This window comes from Macaca fascicularis, chromosome 19, assembly GCF_037993035.2.
Source record: "Macaca fascicularis isolate 582-1 chromosome 19, T2T-MFA8v1.1".
NCBI classification, from domain to species: domain Eukaryota; kingdom Metazoa; phylum Chordata; class Mammalia; order Primates; family Cercopithecidae; genus Macaca; species Macaca fascicularis.
Genome location: NC_088393.1, coordinates 47,849,161 through 47,865,513, shown reverse-complemented (window position 1 = coordinate 47,865,513; position 16,353 = coordinate 47,849,161). Strand labels below are relative to the sequence as shown.

Genomic DNA, 16,353 nt, shown 5'->3' with positions numbered 1-16,353 from the left:
TGATATGGGAAAAGCGGTGTGCGGGGGCCGCCATTTTCTGGGAGTGGGAGGTGTACCTTACTTCCTGACTCCCTTCCCTTTTCCACCGGTTATCACGGCGCCCACCGGCTTCTGATCTCGGAGTCTTCTCCAACCCACAGACGTTTTTGTTGCTCTGGTTCCGGGACCTTCTCCACAACTAGGCCATTTTTCCTGCCAGGTGTCCATTTTGACCTCTTGACCTCTGACTCAAAGGTCAGCCCAAAGGTTCCAAACTCGGGCCTGGGATGTGAGGGGGTAGTGAACCTAAGTTCTCCGAATCTTTAGCCCTGGGCTCCTAAGTCGCACCCTTAAGGCACCTCACTTTAGGTCTGAGCCTTCATATCCCAAACTTACTCATGTGTTTCCACATCTAGCCCCAAAGAATGAGTTAACTCCTACTGACTGTCCACCTAAGACTCCCAAGGTAACCCAACCGGTACCACAGATCCGGTTCCGGATTTAAGGACCCCACCCTGTTAACTGTCAGGTGCCTTATGACTTGAGTCACCCTCAATTCCTGCTCCCATGGTTTCAAATATTAGCTGTGGTCCTTTCACACCCACTGCTCAGCCCCCAGATTCTGGAACTCAGCTCGTAAATTTTTAAAATTTCCATCCCTGAGACTGTTCTCCGTTGGAGGATCCTTCCCTCCCCACCTTCTGAACCTCTCAGCCCCTCCTGTAGACCCCAAAATGACTTCTCCATGCTCTCCTCCCGTAAAGCCACCAATCCCTCCTCCAAGAACCCCTGTACCCCAAGCCAGCAGCATTCCATCTCCTTCTCTACCCCCAAGTCCCCTGGACTTTTTAGCTATACCATCCCCTCCCTGGAGTCAGCAGACCGCTGTTCCCCCACCGCCCCCACTGCCTCCTCCACCCGCTGCCACGGGGCCTGCTCCCCCTCATGTCTTCGGCCTGGAGAAGAGCCAGCTCCTGAAGGAGGCCTTGGAGAAGGCTGGCCCAGTTCCCAAGGGCAGAGAAGACGTGAAGAGGCTCCTGAAACTGCACAAGGACCGGTAGGGTCTCCATGCCCCACCCACCACCCAGGCTCTGCCCTAGTCGCTTCTCCACACATCACTTCAGCCATTTCCTTTTGTGGGGGGGGGGCGGTTCCCATGTCCTCACGATCAGAGGAAGAAAGCTGTCCTCACAAGTGCCCAGTCCATGCTGGGTGCGTTGGCTCATGCCTGTAATCCCAGCACTTTGGGAGGCCGAGGCAGGTGGATCACCTGAGATCAGGAGTTGGAGACCTGCCTGACCAATATGGTGAAACCTCATCTCTACTAAAAATACAAAAATTAGCCGGGTGTGGTGTCATGCGACTATAGTCCCAGCTACTTGGGAGACTGAGGCAGGAGAATCGCTTGAACCCCGGAGGCAGAGGTTGCAGTGAGCCAAGATTGTGCCACTGCACTCCAGCCTGGAAGACAGAGTGATACTCTGTCTCAAAAAAAAAAAAAAAAAAAAAAGCAAGTGCCCAGTCTAGTGGGGGAAACAGATCCCTCCACCCCTCCAGACAGTGACAACCCAGAGTGGACAGGGCTATCATGACAAAGCCCAGAGGGGTGTACGACCCAGGCTGGGGAGTCAGGGGGAGCTTCTTGGAGAAGGGGAACCCTGAGTGCTGTTGAGCAAGTCGTGCAAATGCTGTGTGATGAGAGTAACCAGCTGTGCAGGGGCCTGGAGTGAAATGAGGACATGTTCTATTCAAGGAACTGCAAATGTGTCCTTAACTTGCCGGGAAAAGTGGCAAACATGAGGCTGTGAAAGCGGCAGAGCCAGCCCACGCAGGACAGAGCGGGCTCTGCGAAGGGACTGGGACTTTCCTGAGGGCATGGGGGAGCCCTGGAGAGGCTCTGTGCAGGGAAGGAGGCGTCCTGTGGAAGTGGTACTTAGGAGCCTTGAGAAAACTGGGACATCGAGGGACCCAGGTGGTAGGGGAAAGGAGAGCGCCAGACCTGGGCTGGGGCTGTGAGGCTGAGGTTTAATGATTGCCTGGCTGAAAAGAGGGAGAAAAGACTTGCCCAGACTCACATTGAAACTCCAAGATCTCTAGACACGTTTTTGTTTTTGTTTTTTAATGGGGTTTCTCTCTTTCATCCGGGCTGGAGTGAACTGGCGTCATCTCGGCTGACTGCAGCCTCCGCCTGCCCACCCCCCTTCTCCCCGTTCAAGCTATTCTCCTGCTTCAGCCTCCCGAGTAGCTAGGATTACAGGTGCCCACCACCATGCCCAGCTAATTTTTGTATTTTTAGTAGAAACGGGGTTTGTCATGTTGGCCAGGCTGGTCTCGAACTCCCACCCTCAGGTGATCCACCTGCCTCAGCCTCCCAAAGTGCTGAGATTACAGGCGTGAGCTACCGCACCCAGCCTGTGGACACATTTATAATCTTCCCTAAATGCCCACACTGAGATGAGGCAAATTTAATGCAAATTATAGCCACCCTTTACTGAGTGCCTACCCTATGTCAGGCGCTGTTCTAAATGTTTAAATATTAATTTATTGAGCCGGGTGTGGTGGCTCAAGCCTGTAATCCCAGCACTTTGGGAGGCTGAGACGGGCGGATCACAAGGTCAGGAGATCGAGACCATCCTGGCTAACACGGTGAAACCCCGTCTCTACTAAAAAATACAAAAAGCTAGCCGGGCGAGGTGGCGGGCGCCTGTAGTCCCAGCTACTCGGGAGGCTGAGGCAGGAGAATGGCGTGAACCCGGGAGGCGGAGCTTGCAGTGAGCTGAGATCCGGCCACTGCACTCCAGCCCGGGTGACAGAGCGAGACTCCGTCTCAAAAAAAAAAAAAAAAATTAATTTATTGAATCCTCTCAACAACCCCATGAGGTAGAAACTGTTTTTGTCTCATATTCCTGATGAGAAAACTGAGGCTCATAGAAGTGAAGCCCTTTAGCTATAGTGCAAAAAAGAGGAAGAGTCCAATCTGAACTCTGGTGGCAGGGCTCCAGGCTGTTTGTTTGTTTGTTTGTTTGTTTGTTTTGGGGACAGGATCTTGCTCTGTTGCCCAGGATGGAATGCAGTAGCTGTATCACAACTCACTGCAACCTCAACCGCCCGGGCTCAAGTGATCCTCCCATCTCAGTCTCCAAAATATCTGGGACCACAGGTATGCACCACCATCCCCGGCTAATTTTTTGTACATATATATATTTTTTGTAGATATAGAGTCTCGCTGTGTTGCCCAGGCTGGGTCTTGAATTCTTAGGCCCAAGCTATCTTCTTGTCTTGGCCTCCCAAAGTGCTGGAAGTATAGGCGTGAGCCGCTGCACCCAGCCTGGCTCCATGCTTCTTATTTTTTTTATTTATTTAGAGATGGAGTTTCGCTCTTGTTGCCCAGGCTGGAGTACAGTGGCGTGATCTTGGCTCACTGCAACCTCCGCCTCCCGGGTTCAAGTGATTCTCCTGCCTCGGCCTCCTGAGTAGCTGGGATTGCAGGCACCCGCCACCATGCCTGGCTAATTTTTTGTGTTTTTAGTAGAGACGGGGTGTCGTCATGTTGGCTAGGCTGATCTCAAACTCCTGACCTCAGGTGATCCACCTGCTTCGGCCTCCCAAAGTGCTGGGATTACAGGCGTGAGCCGCCACGCCCATCCTCCATGCTTTTAATCATACTTATGTGGTATCATCTTTCATCGGGAGGGTACCCTAAACTGGGAACCACGAGCTCTGAGTCCATACCACCCCCACAACTGAACCGAACCTTGCCCTCTTACCAGCCTTGGGATAGGAATAATAAGCATGGGCCGGACACAGTGGCTCACACCTGTAATCCCAGCACTTTGGGAGGCCAAGGCAGGCAGATCACCTGAGGCCAGGAGTTCGAGACTAGCCTGGCCAACATTGCAAAACCCCATCTCTACTAAAAATACAAAAATTAGCCAGACATGGTGGCACACACCTGTAATCCTAGCTACTCAGGAGGCTGAAGCAGGAGAATTGCTTGAACCTGGGAGGTGGAGGTGGCGGTGACCCAAGATCACACCACTGTACTCCAGCCCAGGTGACAGAGCAAGACTGCATCTCAAAACAAAGGAGGCCAGGCACGGTGGCTCATGCCTGTAATCCTGGCACTTCGGGAGGCTGAGGCGGGTGGATCACCTGAGGTCAGCAGTTTGAGACCAGCCTGACCAACATGAAGAAACCCCATATCTACTAAAAATACAAAAAATGGCCAGGCGCGATAGCTCACGCCTGTAATCCCAGCACTTTGGGAGGCTGAGGCGGGCAGATCACAAAATCAGGAGATCGAGACCATCCTGGCTAACACGGTGAAACCCCATCTCTACTAAAAATACAAAAAATTGGCCGGGCGCGGTGGCTCAAGCCTGTAATCCCAGCACTTTGGGAGGCCGAGACGGGCGGATCACGAGGTCAGGAGATCGAGACCATCCTGGCTAACACGGTGAAACCCCATCTCTACTAAAAAATACAAAAAAACTGGCCGGGCGAGGTGGCGGGCGCCTGTAGTCCCAGCTACTCCGGAGGTTGAGGCAGGAGAATGGCGTGAACCCAGGAGGCGGAGCTTGCAGTGAGCTGAGATCTGGCCACTGCACTCCAGCCTGGGCGACAGAGCGAGACACTGTCTCAAAAAAAAAAAAAAAATACAAAAAATTAGCCAGGTATGGTGGTGGGCACCTGTAGTCCCAGCTATTCAGGAGGCTGAGGCAGGAGAATGGCGTGAACCCAGGAGGCGGAGCTTGCAGTGAGCCAAGATCGGACCACTGCACTCCAGTCGTCTCAAAAAAAAAAAAAAAAAACCACACAGAAAAAGTACAAAAAATTAGCGGGGTGTGGTGGTGCATGCCTATAATCCCAACTACTCGGGAGGCTGAGGCACGAGAATCGCTTGAACCCAGGAGGCGGAGGTTGTGGTGAGCCGAGATCACGCCATTGCACTCCAGCTGGAGCAACAAAAAGGAAACCCTGTCTTAAAAAAAAAAAAAAAAAGGAATGAATCCCCCAGGGCCAAACTATGGGAGTGGCCTCCCCAAGGGTACAAAGATTCACTATCAAGGTGATGTCTTAGGCCTTAAGCATGTTGTTACCTGGTTTTATTCAAAGTTTAGTTAAGGGATTTTCACTGTTGAACAGCCCAAGAAACAGACTTGAAGGGAAAAACAAATCATAGAGTTTGGAGCCTGGGCAACATAGCATGACCTCATCTCTACTAAAAATAAAAAGAGTCAGGTGTGGTGGTTCACGCCTGTAATCCCAGCACTTTGGGGGCCAAGGTGGGTGGATAACCTGAGGTCAGGAGTTCGAGACCAGCCTGGCCAACATGGTGAAACCCCATTTCTTCTAAAAATAGAAAATTAGCTGGGCATTGTGGCGTGCACATGTAAGCCCAGCTACTTGGGAGGCTGAGGCATGAGAATCGCTTGAACCCAGGAGGCAGTGAGCTGAGATTGTACTGTTGCACTCCAGTCTGGGCAAAACGAGCAAAACCCTGTCTCAAAAAAATAAAATAAAATAAAATAAAATAAAAAGAACTAGCTGGATGTGGTGGTACATGCCTATACTCCCAGCTACCCAGGAGGCCGAGGCAGGAGGAATCACTTGACCCTGGGAGGTCGAGGCTACAGTGAGTTTTGATTGCATCATTGCATTCCATCCCGGGCAACAGTGCAAGAAAAAAAGAGTTGGAGATGGAGATACCACTTTGAGAAATGTCCTCAGATACACCTGGTTGCAAAGTGCTACCCTTTACTCCTCACCCTTCAATAACAGAGAGAGAGCAGGGAGCAGGCAAGCAGAAGGCCCATTCCCATGAACCAGATGAGGAAACTGAAGCTTAGGAAGGGGAAGTCAGTGACTGAACCAGGAGCCTCCTTCAGCCTTAGGACAGCCAGGCCTGTGTTCCCTTCATCGTCCCTGGATACCCCACTCCCAGCCAGACCTCAAGGTCGGGGGTGCTTCAGAGCTGGCTCCCTGGTGACTGAGCGCGGCTCTGCTTCAGGTTCCGAGGTGACCTGCGGTGGATCCTCTTCTGTGCAGACCTGCCGTCCCTCATCCAAGAAGGCCCTCAGTATGTGCCCTGATGCGGGACCCCCCCCAGCCCCTTTGCTGCCCTTACTCTGCCCTTGCTGGGCTTCTTAAGGACCGATCTGGAAAAGAGGAGTGGATGTCCCTGCCGGGAGGAGGAGGGAAGGAAAGGGGGAGCTTTCCACTCGGGCTTCTGGGTATCTGCATAGTAAACATAGTTGGAACATCCGAGGAATGAACGAATGAACCTGGTCCAACTCCACCTTGTCTCCTCCTGCCAGGAAGCTCAGGTGACCTCTCCCCACCCTTCTACCCCCAGCCCTTCAGCCTTAGGCTCTCCCCTGAAGGGGAGTCAGGTCTCCCTCGCTGGCCTGGGAGGAGGGGGGGACTCCTCCGGGGCAGCAAACCTGTTCCCCAACTCCAGCTTCCAGGTAAGGAGGCTGTGACATACGATTGACAGGCTGGGCCTCTCTGTCCCCAGATGCGGGCTGGTGGCCTTGTGGATGGCAGGTACTCTCCTGTCGCCCCCCAGTGGCGTCCCCCTGGAGAGACTCGTGCAGGTGGCCACGGAAAGAGGCTACACGGCCCAGGGAGAGATGTTCTCAGGTGAGCTGGGTGGCTGCGTGCTCCATCACCTCTTCGTGAGGCTGGGACCGGAGAGGCTGGGTGGGGTGCTGGCAGCCGTGTGTCAGGGTGTCTTGTTCCATTCTTCGGGCCCTTCCCACTGCCCAGTAGAGCAGAGAGGTTACAAGATGGACTCGAGCTGGCTGCACGGGTTGCAAACCCAGCTCTGCCACCTCTTCGCTGTGGCCACGGACAAGCCCCTGACGCTTTTAGTGCCTCATTTTCTTCATTTGTACCAATGGGTGGAAGGTCATGGTGAGGGTCGGAAGCATCGCCCACTGTGAACCCTTGGCACAGTGCTGGGCACACGCAACAAGCCCCCTCTGTGTGCTCTCACCATGCAGTGGCCGATATGGGCAGGCTGGCCCAGGAGGTGCTGGGCTGCCAGGCCAAGCTGCTCTCTGGCGGTCTGGGCGGTCCCAACAGAGACCTTGTCCTGCAGCACCTGGTCACCGGACATCCCCTGCTCATCCCGTATCCCAGGGCCTTGGAGGGAGGAGGACAGGGGTGGCGAAGGGTGGGTCCCAGGGCCACGCTATCGTTTTTACCTTAATGCCAGCACCAGCTACGACGAAGACTTCAACCATGAGCCGTGTCAGAGGAAGGGCCACAAGGCCCACTGGGCGGTGAGCGCAGGTGGGTTCCCTCTCCTTTGTCTGCACCCCTCATCCTGGGTCTCCCTGGCCTCCATTAACCCTCCTGACATTCTCCTTGTGCTGGTGTCTCCCCAGCCAGGCTGGGCACTTAGCATAGCACCGGGCAGGCTGGGCCCCAGGTGTCCGCCAGTTGGAGCTTCTACAAACGGAAGCTCAGAGCATAGATTTCAGGGTCAGAACGTCTGGGCTCCAGGCCTGGCGCAGCCTCTTCTAGGCTCTGTGACTCTGGGCAGGTATCATCGCCTCTCTGGGCCATTCCTTTCCCCATCTGGAAATCAGGGGTAACAGTAGCACCCTCCTCATAAAGCTGCCTTGTAGGCATAGCACGCAGCACTCAGAACAGGGTTTGGCCAGACGCAGTGGCTCACGCCTGTAACCCCAACAGTTCGGGAGGCCGAGGCGGGTGGATCACTTGAGGTCAGGAGTTTGAGACCAACCTGGCCAACATGGTGATACCCTGTTTCTACTAAAACTACAAAAATTAGCCGGGCGTGGTGGTGTGTGTCTGAAATCCCAGCTACTTGGGAGGCTAAAGCAGGAAAATCGCTTGGATGTGGGAGGTGGAGGTTGCAGTGAGCTGAGATGGCGCCACTGCACTCTAGCCTGGGTGACAGAGCAAGACTCTGTCTCAAAAAAAAAAAAAAGGAACAGGGCTTGGCATGTGGCACGTCTCTGTAAGCATTACCAGCACCGTCTTCATCATTCCCCCGCCTGAAAGAAGACCAGGTTGGTCCGCGTCAGGAGGTCCGGGGGAAGCTCCATTCAGCTTCTTCATGGCTGTGTGGTCTTGACAGCTCCTCTTGGATCCTCTTCCCTAGACAGCTGGAGATGACCGGGTGACGGCATTTGCTCCATCTCATGCTGCCTCCCCCCCTTCCCCCTCCCCCGTGCTGTCAGGCCAGGGGAGGCAAGACTTAAAACACCTACAGCTTTGGAGCCGGATGCTGTGGTGGGACCAAATCCCAACCCACTGGTCACCAGTAACGTCACTGTAACCTAGGAATGGCAGCTGCACCCACCCTGGAGGGATGGGAGGGGGTGGAACTTAGCCCCAGCACCTGGTCCTGGCTCAGTCACTGCCACTCACCACTTTCTCCTCTCCCCCAGGGGTCCTGCTGGGTGTTCGGGCTGTGCCCAGTCTCGGCTACACTGAGGACCCTGAGCTGCCGGGCCTGTTCCACCCAGTGCTGGGCACGCCCTGCCAGCCACCATCCCTGCCAGAGGAGGGCTCCCCGGGAGCTGTCTACCTGCTGTCCAAGCAGGGCAAGAGTTGGCACTATCAGCTGTGGGACTACGACCAAGTCCGGGACAGCAACCTGCAGCTGACGGACTTCTCACCCTCGCGGGCCACCGATGGCCGGGTGTACGTGGTGCCCGTGGGTGGGGTGCGGGCTGGCCTCTGTGGCCAGGCCTTGCTCCTCACACCGCAAGACTGCAGTCATTAGCTGGGGCTGCGGTCCCGGGCTGCAGCCTAGCTCGCTCACCATTTCAAGTGTGCCCCCACTTCTCCCTCTGTGTGATGGCCCCAAGGTTTAAGCTGGGTCTCAAGGGCCTCCAGCCCAGGGATCCTTCATCAGGGCCACCCCCACTCCATCTCTCCCAAGCCTGAGCATCGTCCCAACCCCAGGCCCACCCCCTGCAGTATTGAGCACCAGCTGGTCCCTCTAGGGAGAGACTGACGACAGCCCAGACCCTGCGGCCTGCCTCTCCCATCTGAATGTTGCATCCGTTTCTTACTAGGGACCGCCTCTGTCACCTCACGAGACATCTAAGGAGCCTGGGCCCTCTGCTGCTCACAGGACAGGGACACTGAACTGCGCCAGCCTCAGCTCACCCCCCCTTAGCCCAGTCTCTTCCTCACACTTGCCACCTACCAGTCATACTGGCCTTTCAGATCCCTGAAGTGTTGTTCAAATCCCCAGACCATTGAGGCCCACCCCAGCCCTCTGCTGAGGATCATTCCGTAACTTCTCCATCGAGGCTCAGGTATCACTACCTCAGGGAAGAGTCCCCAGCCCCAGTCAAGACACCCCCCGCCCCCGGAACCTCATATCTTCACAGTTTTAACTGGGAGCAGTTACCTGTGCCAGCCCCTCTACCTGTGTTAGCAGGTCTGACAACCTTGTAAGGGGGGTGCTAGATGGACCCGATTTGACAGATGGCAAGACAGGCCTGGAGAAGTAGAATCGCTGGCCTGAGGTCACATGACTAGCACGTGGCAGGGTCAGGATGCAAGCTAGGTAGTTAGTGTCTCTCAGCCAGGCTGTCTCCTGGCTCCCTGAACATGATGGTGCTGACCACAAACTTTCCTGTCCACCCATATAAACTAGTGAGTGTGTGTGATTACTAGCTTCGTGAATACCTGACCTCTCCACTCTGAAGTAGGAGGAACAGGCCTGTCTGGATCACTTCTCTGTCCCTAACCAAGCCTGTGTCATTTAGGGAAACTGCACAGAGCAGTGTTGCCTTTTTTTTTTTTTTTTTTTTCTGAGATGGAGTCTCATTCTGTCATCCAGGCTGGAGTGCAGTGGCGTGATCTCGGCTCACTCCAGCCTCCACTTCCCAGGTTCAAGTGATTCTCTTGCCTCAGCCCCCAAGTAGCTGGGATTACAGGCATGCACCACGATGCCTCGCCAACTTTTTGTATTTTTAGTAGAGACAGGGCTTTGCCATGTTGGCCAGGCTGGTCTCGAACTCCTGACCTCAACTGATCTACCCGCCTCGGCCTCCCAAAGTGCTGGGATGACAGGTGTAAGCCACTGCGCCAAGCCACAGTGCAATATTTCTAACCAGTGATCAGGGTAAAGAGGATGCGTGTCCACCATCCCAGCCCTGAGCAGCCTGCCTGTGCATCCCCCATCCCAGCCAGGGCTTGGAGCAGCCTTGGTCACTACTGTGTCCCCTGCATTGTAACACATCCAGGCACAAGAATAGCCACCCAGTGAGTGCCAAGTGAGTGAAACAGCCTGCTTGGAGCCTGCCTCTTTCCCAAACTGCTCATTATCCTGTTACCCCACCCAGCCCAAGTGCCCAAATACACTCCAGATGCAAAATAAAAAGCTCTACAACATTGGCTCTGAATGTCCTGTTTATTGGGGTGTTGTCACTGGCAGGAGGCTCAGCAGAGCCATTCTGCCCCCTGCTTCCCAGTATTACCCCGTGCAGCAACTGCCTCTCGTATAAATAAGTATCAAGATGGTCAGTAGAAAAGGAGAGCGTCTCCTCAGCCCTGGAAGAAAGTGTGGGAGCTTCAGCTTAGGGAAGAGGTAGGTGCCTGTCCATCAGCCCAGCCTCAAGGGCCAGGAAGACCTGGCTATGCGTGCTGGAGGGGCCTTAGCCACACCCCAGGGTTCTATAGTCTTTGGTTTGAATCAGGCTGCAGGCCAGGGTCGTGGCTGGCAGCCCCACCCACCCTGCGCCTCTGACACACACCCAGTGCTTTTCCCTGCAGCGGCCCGGGATTGGATGGGGCCCTCCTGAGTGCAGCAGCTCTTGAGTCGCAGGGGGAGACCCACTTTCCCAGCCTCTGAACCTCCTTTCTGCCACTGCAGTTTGCTAGGAGAAAGGAGAGAGAAGCCTGGGGGTCAGGCAGGAGGTGGAAGTCCTGAGGCCGGATCTGGTGCACAGAGGAGTGAAGTACTGTCACAGTGCTGGCACAGATGTGGCGGTGGTTTGGGTCTGCAGGAGGTCAGCAGGGTCCTCTGAGGGGCATGGAGGATCCCACAGGGCCACAGCAGGGCAGGATACCGCCCAGTGGTATCAGCCCTCAGGCTGCATCCAGTCCCATGGGGTTATGCCCTCTGAGCCTCTTGTCGCTCGGCACTGAAACGGCTCCCCGGTGAAGACGTGGACTGTCACTCTCCCTAGATGGTCCAGCAGCGCCTGCATCTGTTCACCAACGATGCCTGACCCGCTGAGGCGCCACAGGTGAGCCCGACCCAGTCCCAGACCTCAGCCAGCTGGCAGCCTGGAGGCTGACAGGGAGGCAGGTTAGAAGTGATTCATGTGTCCACAGGCACCCTGTCACGCCACACCCTGTGACATCTGAACTGAATGCTCTCAGGGCAGCCCCTCAGAAGCCTTCCCAGCAGATCGGGGGACCCCGTTCTGGCTTTTCTGACTCACTGCCTCATCGTGTTCCTTCCAGGTCCCCATTGCCCCTGCATCATGATGGGGCCAGGTGCTACCTGATCTCCCAGGGCCCTTCAGACCTTTCCACGTTGGTCTCATGTGGCACATGACACAATCTCTCCCGTCCCTGGAGGCCAGCTCCCCCATGGCCAACCTCAGGCCCCCCATGGCATCTCAGGGCTCCTCCAGCCAGACTGGCACCATCCAATTAAACCTGGCGGTGGCTGAGCAGCTCAGCTCTGTGCCAGCCCCTGCAGGAGGCAGATCATGTTGTCCAGGCCCCAGAGGTAGCCGTCCTCACGGTTGCCCTCAGCCCAGGGCAGCCTGTGGCTGAGCGTCTGGTGGTCGGGCAAGGCCACCGTCTTGCCGAAGTCGATCATCCAGACCTTGGCCAGGCCGGTGTGGTCGTGCACGAAGAGGAGGGAGCTGCCTACCACCTGCCGGGGGAGAGACGGGAGGTTAAGGAAGGAGCAGGCACTGGCCAAGGTCCCTTCTTTACAGGCAGCAGAGCCGGGTGGCTGACAGCATGAACCCTGGAGCCTGGCTACCTGATTCAGATCCTGGCTGTGCCACCTCCTGGCTGTGCAGCCTTGGGCAGGTGTCTTAACCTCTCTGTAGTTCTGCGTCCTCATATATAGAGTAAGAGTAATACAGTTAGTCCCCAGTCAGTGGTTTCATTTTCTTTGGTTTTAGTTACTCTCAGTCAACTGTGATCCAAAAATATTAAATGGAAAATTCCAGAAATAAACAATGCATAAGTTTTAAGTTGCATACCGTCCTAAGTACTGTGATGAAATCTCGTGCCATCCTGCTCCATACCACCTGGGATGTGAATCATCCCTTTGTCCAGCGTGTCCGTGCTGTATCTGCCACCCACCCACGAGTCACCTAGGAACCACCTTGGTTGTCAGACTAAGAAAACACAGTCTATAGTTCAGTACCATCCACAGTTCGTGGCATCTGCTGGGGGACTGGAAGAGATCATCTGAGGATAAGGGGTTGACTGTAGGATCATTTACCTCAGAGGTTGCTGGGCATGTTATATGTATGAATTAATCTACATTAAGTGCTTAAGACAGTGCTTGGTACATAGCAAATACACAGCAAATGTTCAGTGTGAGGCATGATCAAAATGCACTGCAGCCTTGACCTCCTGGACTCAAGCCCTCCTCCTGCCTCAGCCTCCTGAGTAGCTGAGGCTACAGGCATGCATCACCATGCCTTTGGTTTTTTTCCTTCTTTTTTTTTTTGAGACAGAGCCTTACTCTGTTGCCCAGGCTGGAGTGCAGTGGCACAATCTCAGCTCACTGCAACCTCCACCTGCTGGGTTCAAGTGATTTCCGGCTAATTTTTTTTGTTGTTGTTAAGATGGAGTTTCGCTCTGTCGCCCAGGCTGGAGTACAGTGGCGCAATCTCAGCTCACTGCAAGCTCCGCCTCCCGGGTTCACGCCATTCTCCTGCCTTAGCCTTCCGAGCAGCTGAGACTATAGGTGCCCACCACTAAGCCCGGCTAATTTTTTGTATGTTTTAGTAGAGACGGGGTTTCACCATGTCAGCCAGGATGGTCTCGATCTCCTGACCTCGTGATCCGCCCGCCTCAGCCTCCCAAAGTGTTGGGATTACAGGCGTGAGCCACTGCTCCTGGCAGCTTTTTTTTCTTTTTTTTTAAATATAAGGCCAGGCAGAGTGGCTCACGCCTGTAATCTCAGCACTTTGGGAGGCTGAGGAGGGCAGATCATGAGGTCAGGAGATTGAGACCATGCTAGTCAACACGGTGAAACCCCGTCTCTACTAAAAATACAAAAATTAGCCAGGCATGGTCGCGGGCACCTGCAGTCCCAGCTACTCGGGAGGCTGAGGCAGGAGAATGGCATGAACCCAGGAGGTGGAGCTTGTAGTGGGCCAAGAGTGCACCTCTGCACTCCAGCCTGGGTGACAGAGCGAGACTCTGTCTCAAAAAAAAAAAAAAAGAGAGACAAGGGACAAGGTCTCACTATATCGCCCAGGCTGGTCTCAAACTCCTGAGCTCAAGCAATCCTCCCGCCTCAACTTCCCAAAGTGCTGGAATTACAGGCATGAGCCACTGTGCCTGGCCTTTGCTAAGCCACAGTGCAAACTCAAATGCCTTCAGGATCCAGAATGAGTGAAGAGAGCCTGGCAGAGACTAAAGAATTGGATCGTGTGCTGGTCATGGTAGTGCACACTTGTACTTCCAGTGACACGTGGCCCAGGCAGGAGGATCACTTGAGCCCAGGAGATCGACACTATAGTGACCTATGATTGCGCCACTGCACTCCTGCCTGGGCAACACAGTGAGACCCTGACTCTGACCAAAACAAAAATTTTAAAAACTAGAATTGGATAATGCCTTCACTTAGAAAGAGACAGTGACTTCTCAGGCCTCGTGGACTGCTACTGATGACTGGTTTCCTCCTCTGTAGAATCAGGATGATGGTACCAGCCCCTACTCATCAGGTGCCTCCCAGTGGTTGGCACAGTCAGCTCTCAGTAGACGCTGTTTTTATTTTATTTTATTTATTTATTTTTGAGGCAGAATTTTGCTCATTGCCCAGGTTGGAGTGCAATGACATGATCTCGGCTCACCACAACCTCCACCTCCCGGGTTCAAGAGATTCTCCTGCCTCAGCCTCCCGAGTAGCTGGGATTACAGGCATGTGCCACCACACCTGGCTAATTTTGTATTTTTAGTAGAGACGGAGTTTCCCCATGTTAGTCAAGCTGGCCTCGAACTCCCGACCTCGGGTGATCTGCCTGCCTTGGCTTCCCAAAGTGCTGGGATTACAGGCATGAGCCCCTGCACCCAGCATTTTTTTTTTTTTTTAAATAGAGACAGGGTCTTGCTATGTTGCCCAGGCTGGTCTTGGCACTCCTGGGCTCCAGCAATCCTCCCACTTCAGCCTCCCAAAGTGCTGGTATTACAGGTGTGGGCCACCACACCCAGCCCCTTTTTATATCTTTTGACCTGTAACTCATCAATGGTTTCCCCTCCATGTACCTGGACCCCGACACCCCTATCTCCACCCACGGCAGCAAGGGCTCGCACCTCGTGGGTCTTGAAGAAGGGGGAGATCTCCAGAGCTTCACGAAGTTCTTCTAGGCGTGCCACGTACTTTTGCTGTGTGACAGGGAGGGTTCCTTGGTTAGCATGGGGACTTTGTGGGGCCTTGACCACCTTGAGCTCTGACCTCACCCCATTCCCCCAAAGGAGTAGGCAGGCTCTAGCCAGGATGGAATGCGGGAGCCATGGGGAAGACAGGGCGGAGAGTGAAGGCTTGGATTCATCAAGGTGGCATGGAGAAAAGTGCTGGATTCCATGAATCTCCACTCCCATCCAGAGGCGGAGTCTGTCTCCCGACCCCCTTCGATCCAGGCTGGGTCACATGACTTGCTGAACGGCAGAAATGATGGTGGCCATTCTGAGCCCAGGCAACAAGAGGCCTTGCATTTTTACTTGTTCTCTTGGCCCCCTGCCTCCACTGTGAGAACAAGCCCAGGCCATCCTGCTATCAAGAGACATGCGGCCAAGTCATGAGCCAACCGGCAGAGCTGGGACTAGGGCCACCCTGGACCAGCCAGCCTTGCCAAGCCACCAGCTGACCTCAGACAGAGCAAAGCCAGCTGGTATCAGTCCAGCCCCACCCAAAGCAGAAGACCACTGACTTTGGAGCAAGAATAAATAGAGGCTGTCTTAAGCTGCTACTTTCTGGGACACAGGTGGCCCACTCACCAGGATGATGTGGTCTCCATCCACGAAGTCCTCCAGCACCTTTGTCACCTGCTCCAGTGCCTGTGTCTTCTTGAAGTTGGTGTTGCAGGTCCCATCTGCCTTCTGTAGGGCAGGGTGTGGAGGGGCAGGGTCATGGCCTTTTCCTTCCCACGCCCAATACCCAGCAACCTCAAATACCTCCCAGGAGGCCAGGCACAGTGGCCAAGACCAGCCTGGGCAACATAGCAAGACCCCATTAAAAAAAAAAAAACAAAAAGGCCTGGTATGGTAGTATGCACCTGTGGTCCCAGGTTTGGGATCATGCCTGTAATCCTAGCGCTTTGGGAGGCAGAGGCAGGAGGATCACTTGAGGTCAGGAGTTCACTACCAGCCTGGCCAACATGGTGAAACCCCGTCTCTACTAAAAATACAAAAAATTAGCCAAGTGTGGTGGCAGGCACCTGTAATCCCAGGTAGTCGGGAGGCTGAGACAGGAAAATCACTTGAACCCAGGAGGCAGAGGTTGCAGTGAGCAGAGACTGCACCACTACATTCCAGCCTGGGTGACAGAGTAAGACTCCGTCTCAAAAAAGGCAACTTTCCAGGGCCACCCACCTGCCTGCACGCTTGCTGCCAGAGGAGGAAGCCAGCCTACCTGCCCAGCCCCAGCTCCACCCAGCCCCAGGTCACATGCCTGAGCCCAGTCCTTCCACACCCTTCCAACCTTGAACCTCCTGGTTGAACCCGTCTAGCAAAGTGGGCTTTGGAGCAGGGTGGAGCTGCCTTTGAATCGTGACTCTGCTCTTTTTTTTTTTTTTTTTTTTTGAGATGGAGTCTAACTCTGTCACCCAGGCTGGAGTACAGTGGTGAAATCTCACTGCAAGCTCTGCCTCCTGGGTTCACGCCATTCTCCTGTCTCAGCCTCCTGAGTAGCCGGGACCACAGGTGCCTGCCACCACACCCAGCTAATTTTTTTGTATTTTTAGTAGAGGCAGGGTTTCACCATATTAGCCAGGATAGTCTCATCTCCTGACCTCGTGATCCGCCTGCCTCAGCCTTCCAAAGTGCTGGGATTACAGGCGTGAGCCACTGCGCCCGGCCGTGACTCTGCTCTTTTCTAGCTGGAGGGTCTTAAGTCATTTCACCTGCCTCAGCCTCAGTTTCCTCATCTGGAAAATGGGAATTGTGTTGGTGTCTACT

At 54.5% G+C, this 16,353-nt stretch overlaps 2 protein-coding genes across 16 annotated transcripts in view; one reads left to right on the top strand and one right to left on the bottom strand.

The window, feature by feature from the left end:
- Positions 1-29: 29 nt before the first annotated feature.
- Positions 30-10,365, top strand: ACTMAP (actin maturation protease). 13 transcript variants are annotated; one of them, XM_074023661.1, is made up of 8 exons: positions 30-234; positions 832-1,036; positions 5,990-6,058; positions 6,497-6,621; positions 6,984-7,113; positions 7,205-7,275; positions 8,403-8,658; positions 9,036-10,365. In XM_074023661.1, the coding sequence occupies exons 4-8, from the start codon at positions 6,519-6,521 to the stop codon at positions 9,106-9,108; spliced, it is 633 nt and encodes a 210-aa protein (XP_073879762.1). In that variant the 5' UTR covers positions 30-234; positions 832-1,036; positions 5,990-6,058; positions 6,497-6,518; the 3' UTR covers positions 9,109-10,365. The 13 variants fall into 13 exon arrangements, with proteins under 13 accessions (XP_073879762.1, XP_073879761.1, XP_005589363.3 ...); XM_074023660.1 differs by having other exon boundaries at positions 815-1,036; XM_005589306.5 differs by having other exon boundaries at positions 30-1,036.
- ITPKC (inositol-trisphosphate 3-kinase C) overlaps positions 10,366-16,353 on the bottom strand; it is a 25,949-nt gene continuing 19,961 nt past the window's right edge. Inside the window, exons 5-7 of one of the 3 annotated variants that reach the window (XM_045379205.2) lie at positions 15,175-15,276; positions 14,443-14,562; positions 10,366-11,863 (exon numbers count right to left, since the gene is read on the bottom strand). In XM_045379205.2, coding sequence (XP_045235140.2) covers positions 11,660-11,863; positions 14,443-14,562; positions 15,175-15,276 — 426 coding nt within the window. In that variant the 3' untranslated portion in view covers positions 10,366-11,659. The remainder of the gene's footprint in view (positions 11,864-14,442; positions 14,563-15,174; positions 15,277-16,353) is intronic. The other 2 variants (XM_045379206.2, XM_045379207.2) reach the window with 2 other exon arrangements.

What these genes read in the sequence shown, in the direction of transcription:
- ACTMAP (XM_005589305.5), top strand. Translation starts at nt 714, where the DNA reads ATGACTTCTCCATGCTCTCCTCCCGTAAAGCCACCAATCCCTCCTCCA. An exon ending in CCAGGGAGAGATGTTCTCAG is followed by an intron (nt 6,622 to 6,983) that starts GTGAGCTGGGTG and finishes CTCACCATGCAG; the next exon opens with TGGCCGATATGGGCAGGCTG. An exon ending in GGACATCCCCTGCTCATCCC is followed by an intron (nt 7,114 to 7,204) that starts GTATCCCAGGGC and finishes TGCCAGCACCAG; the next exon opens with CTACGACGAAGACTTCAACC.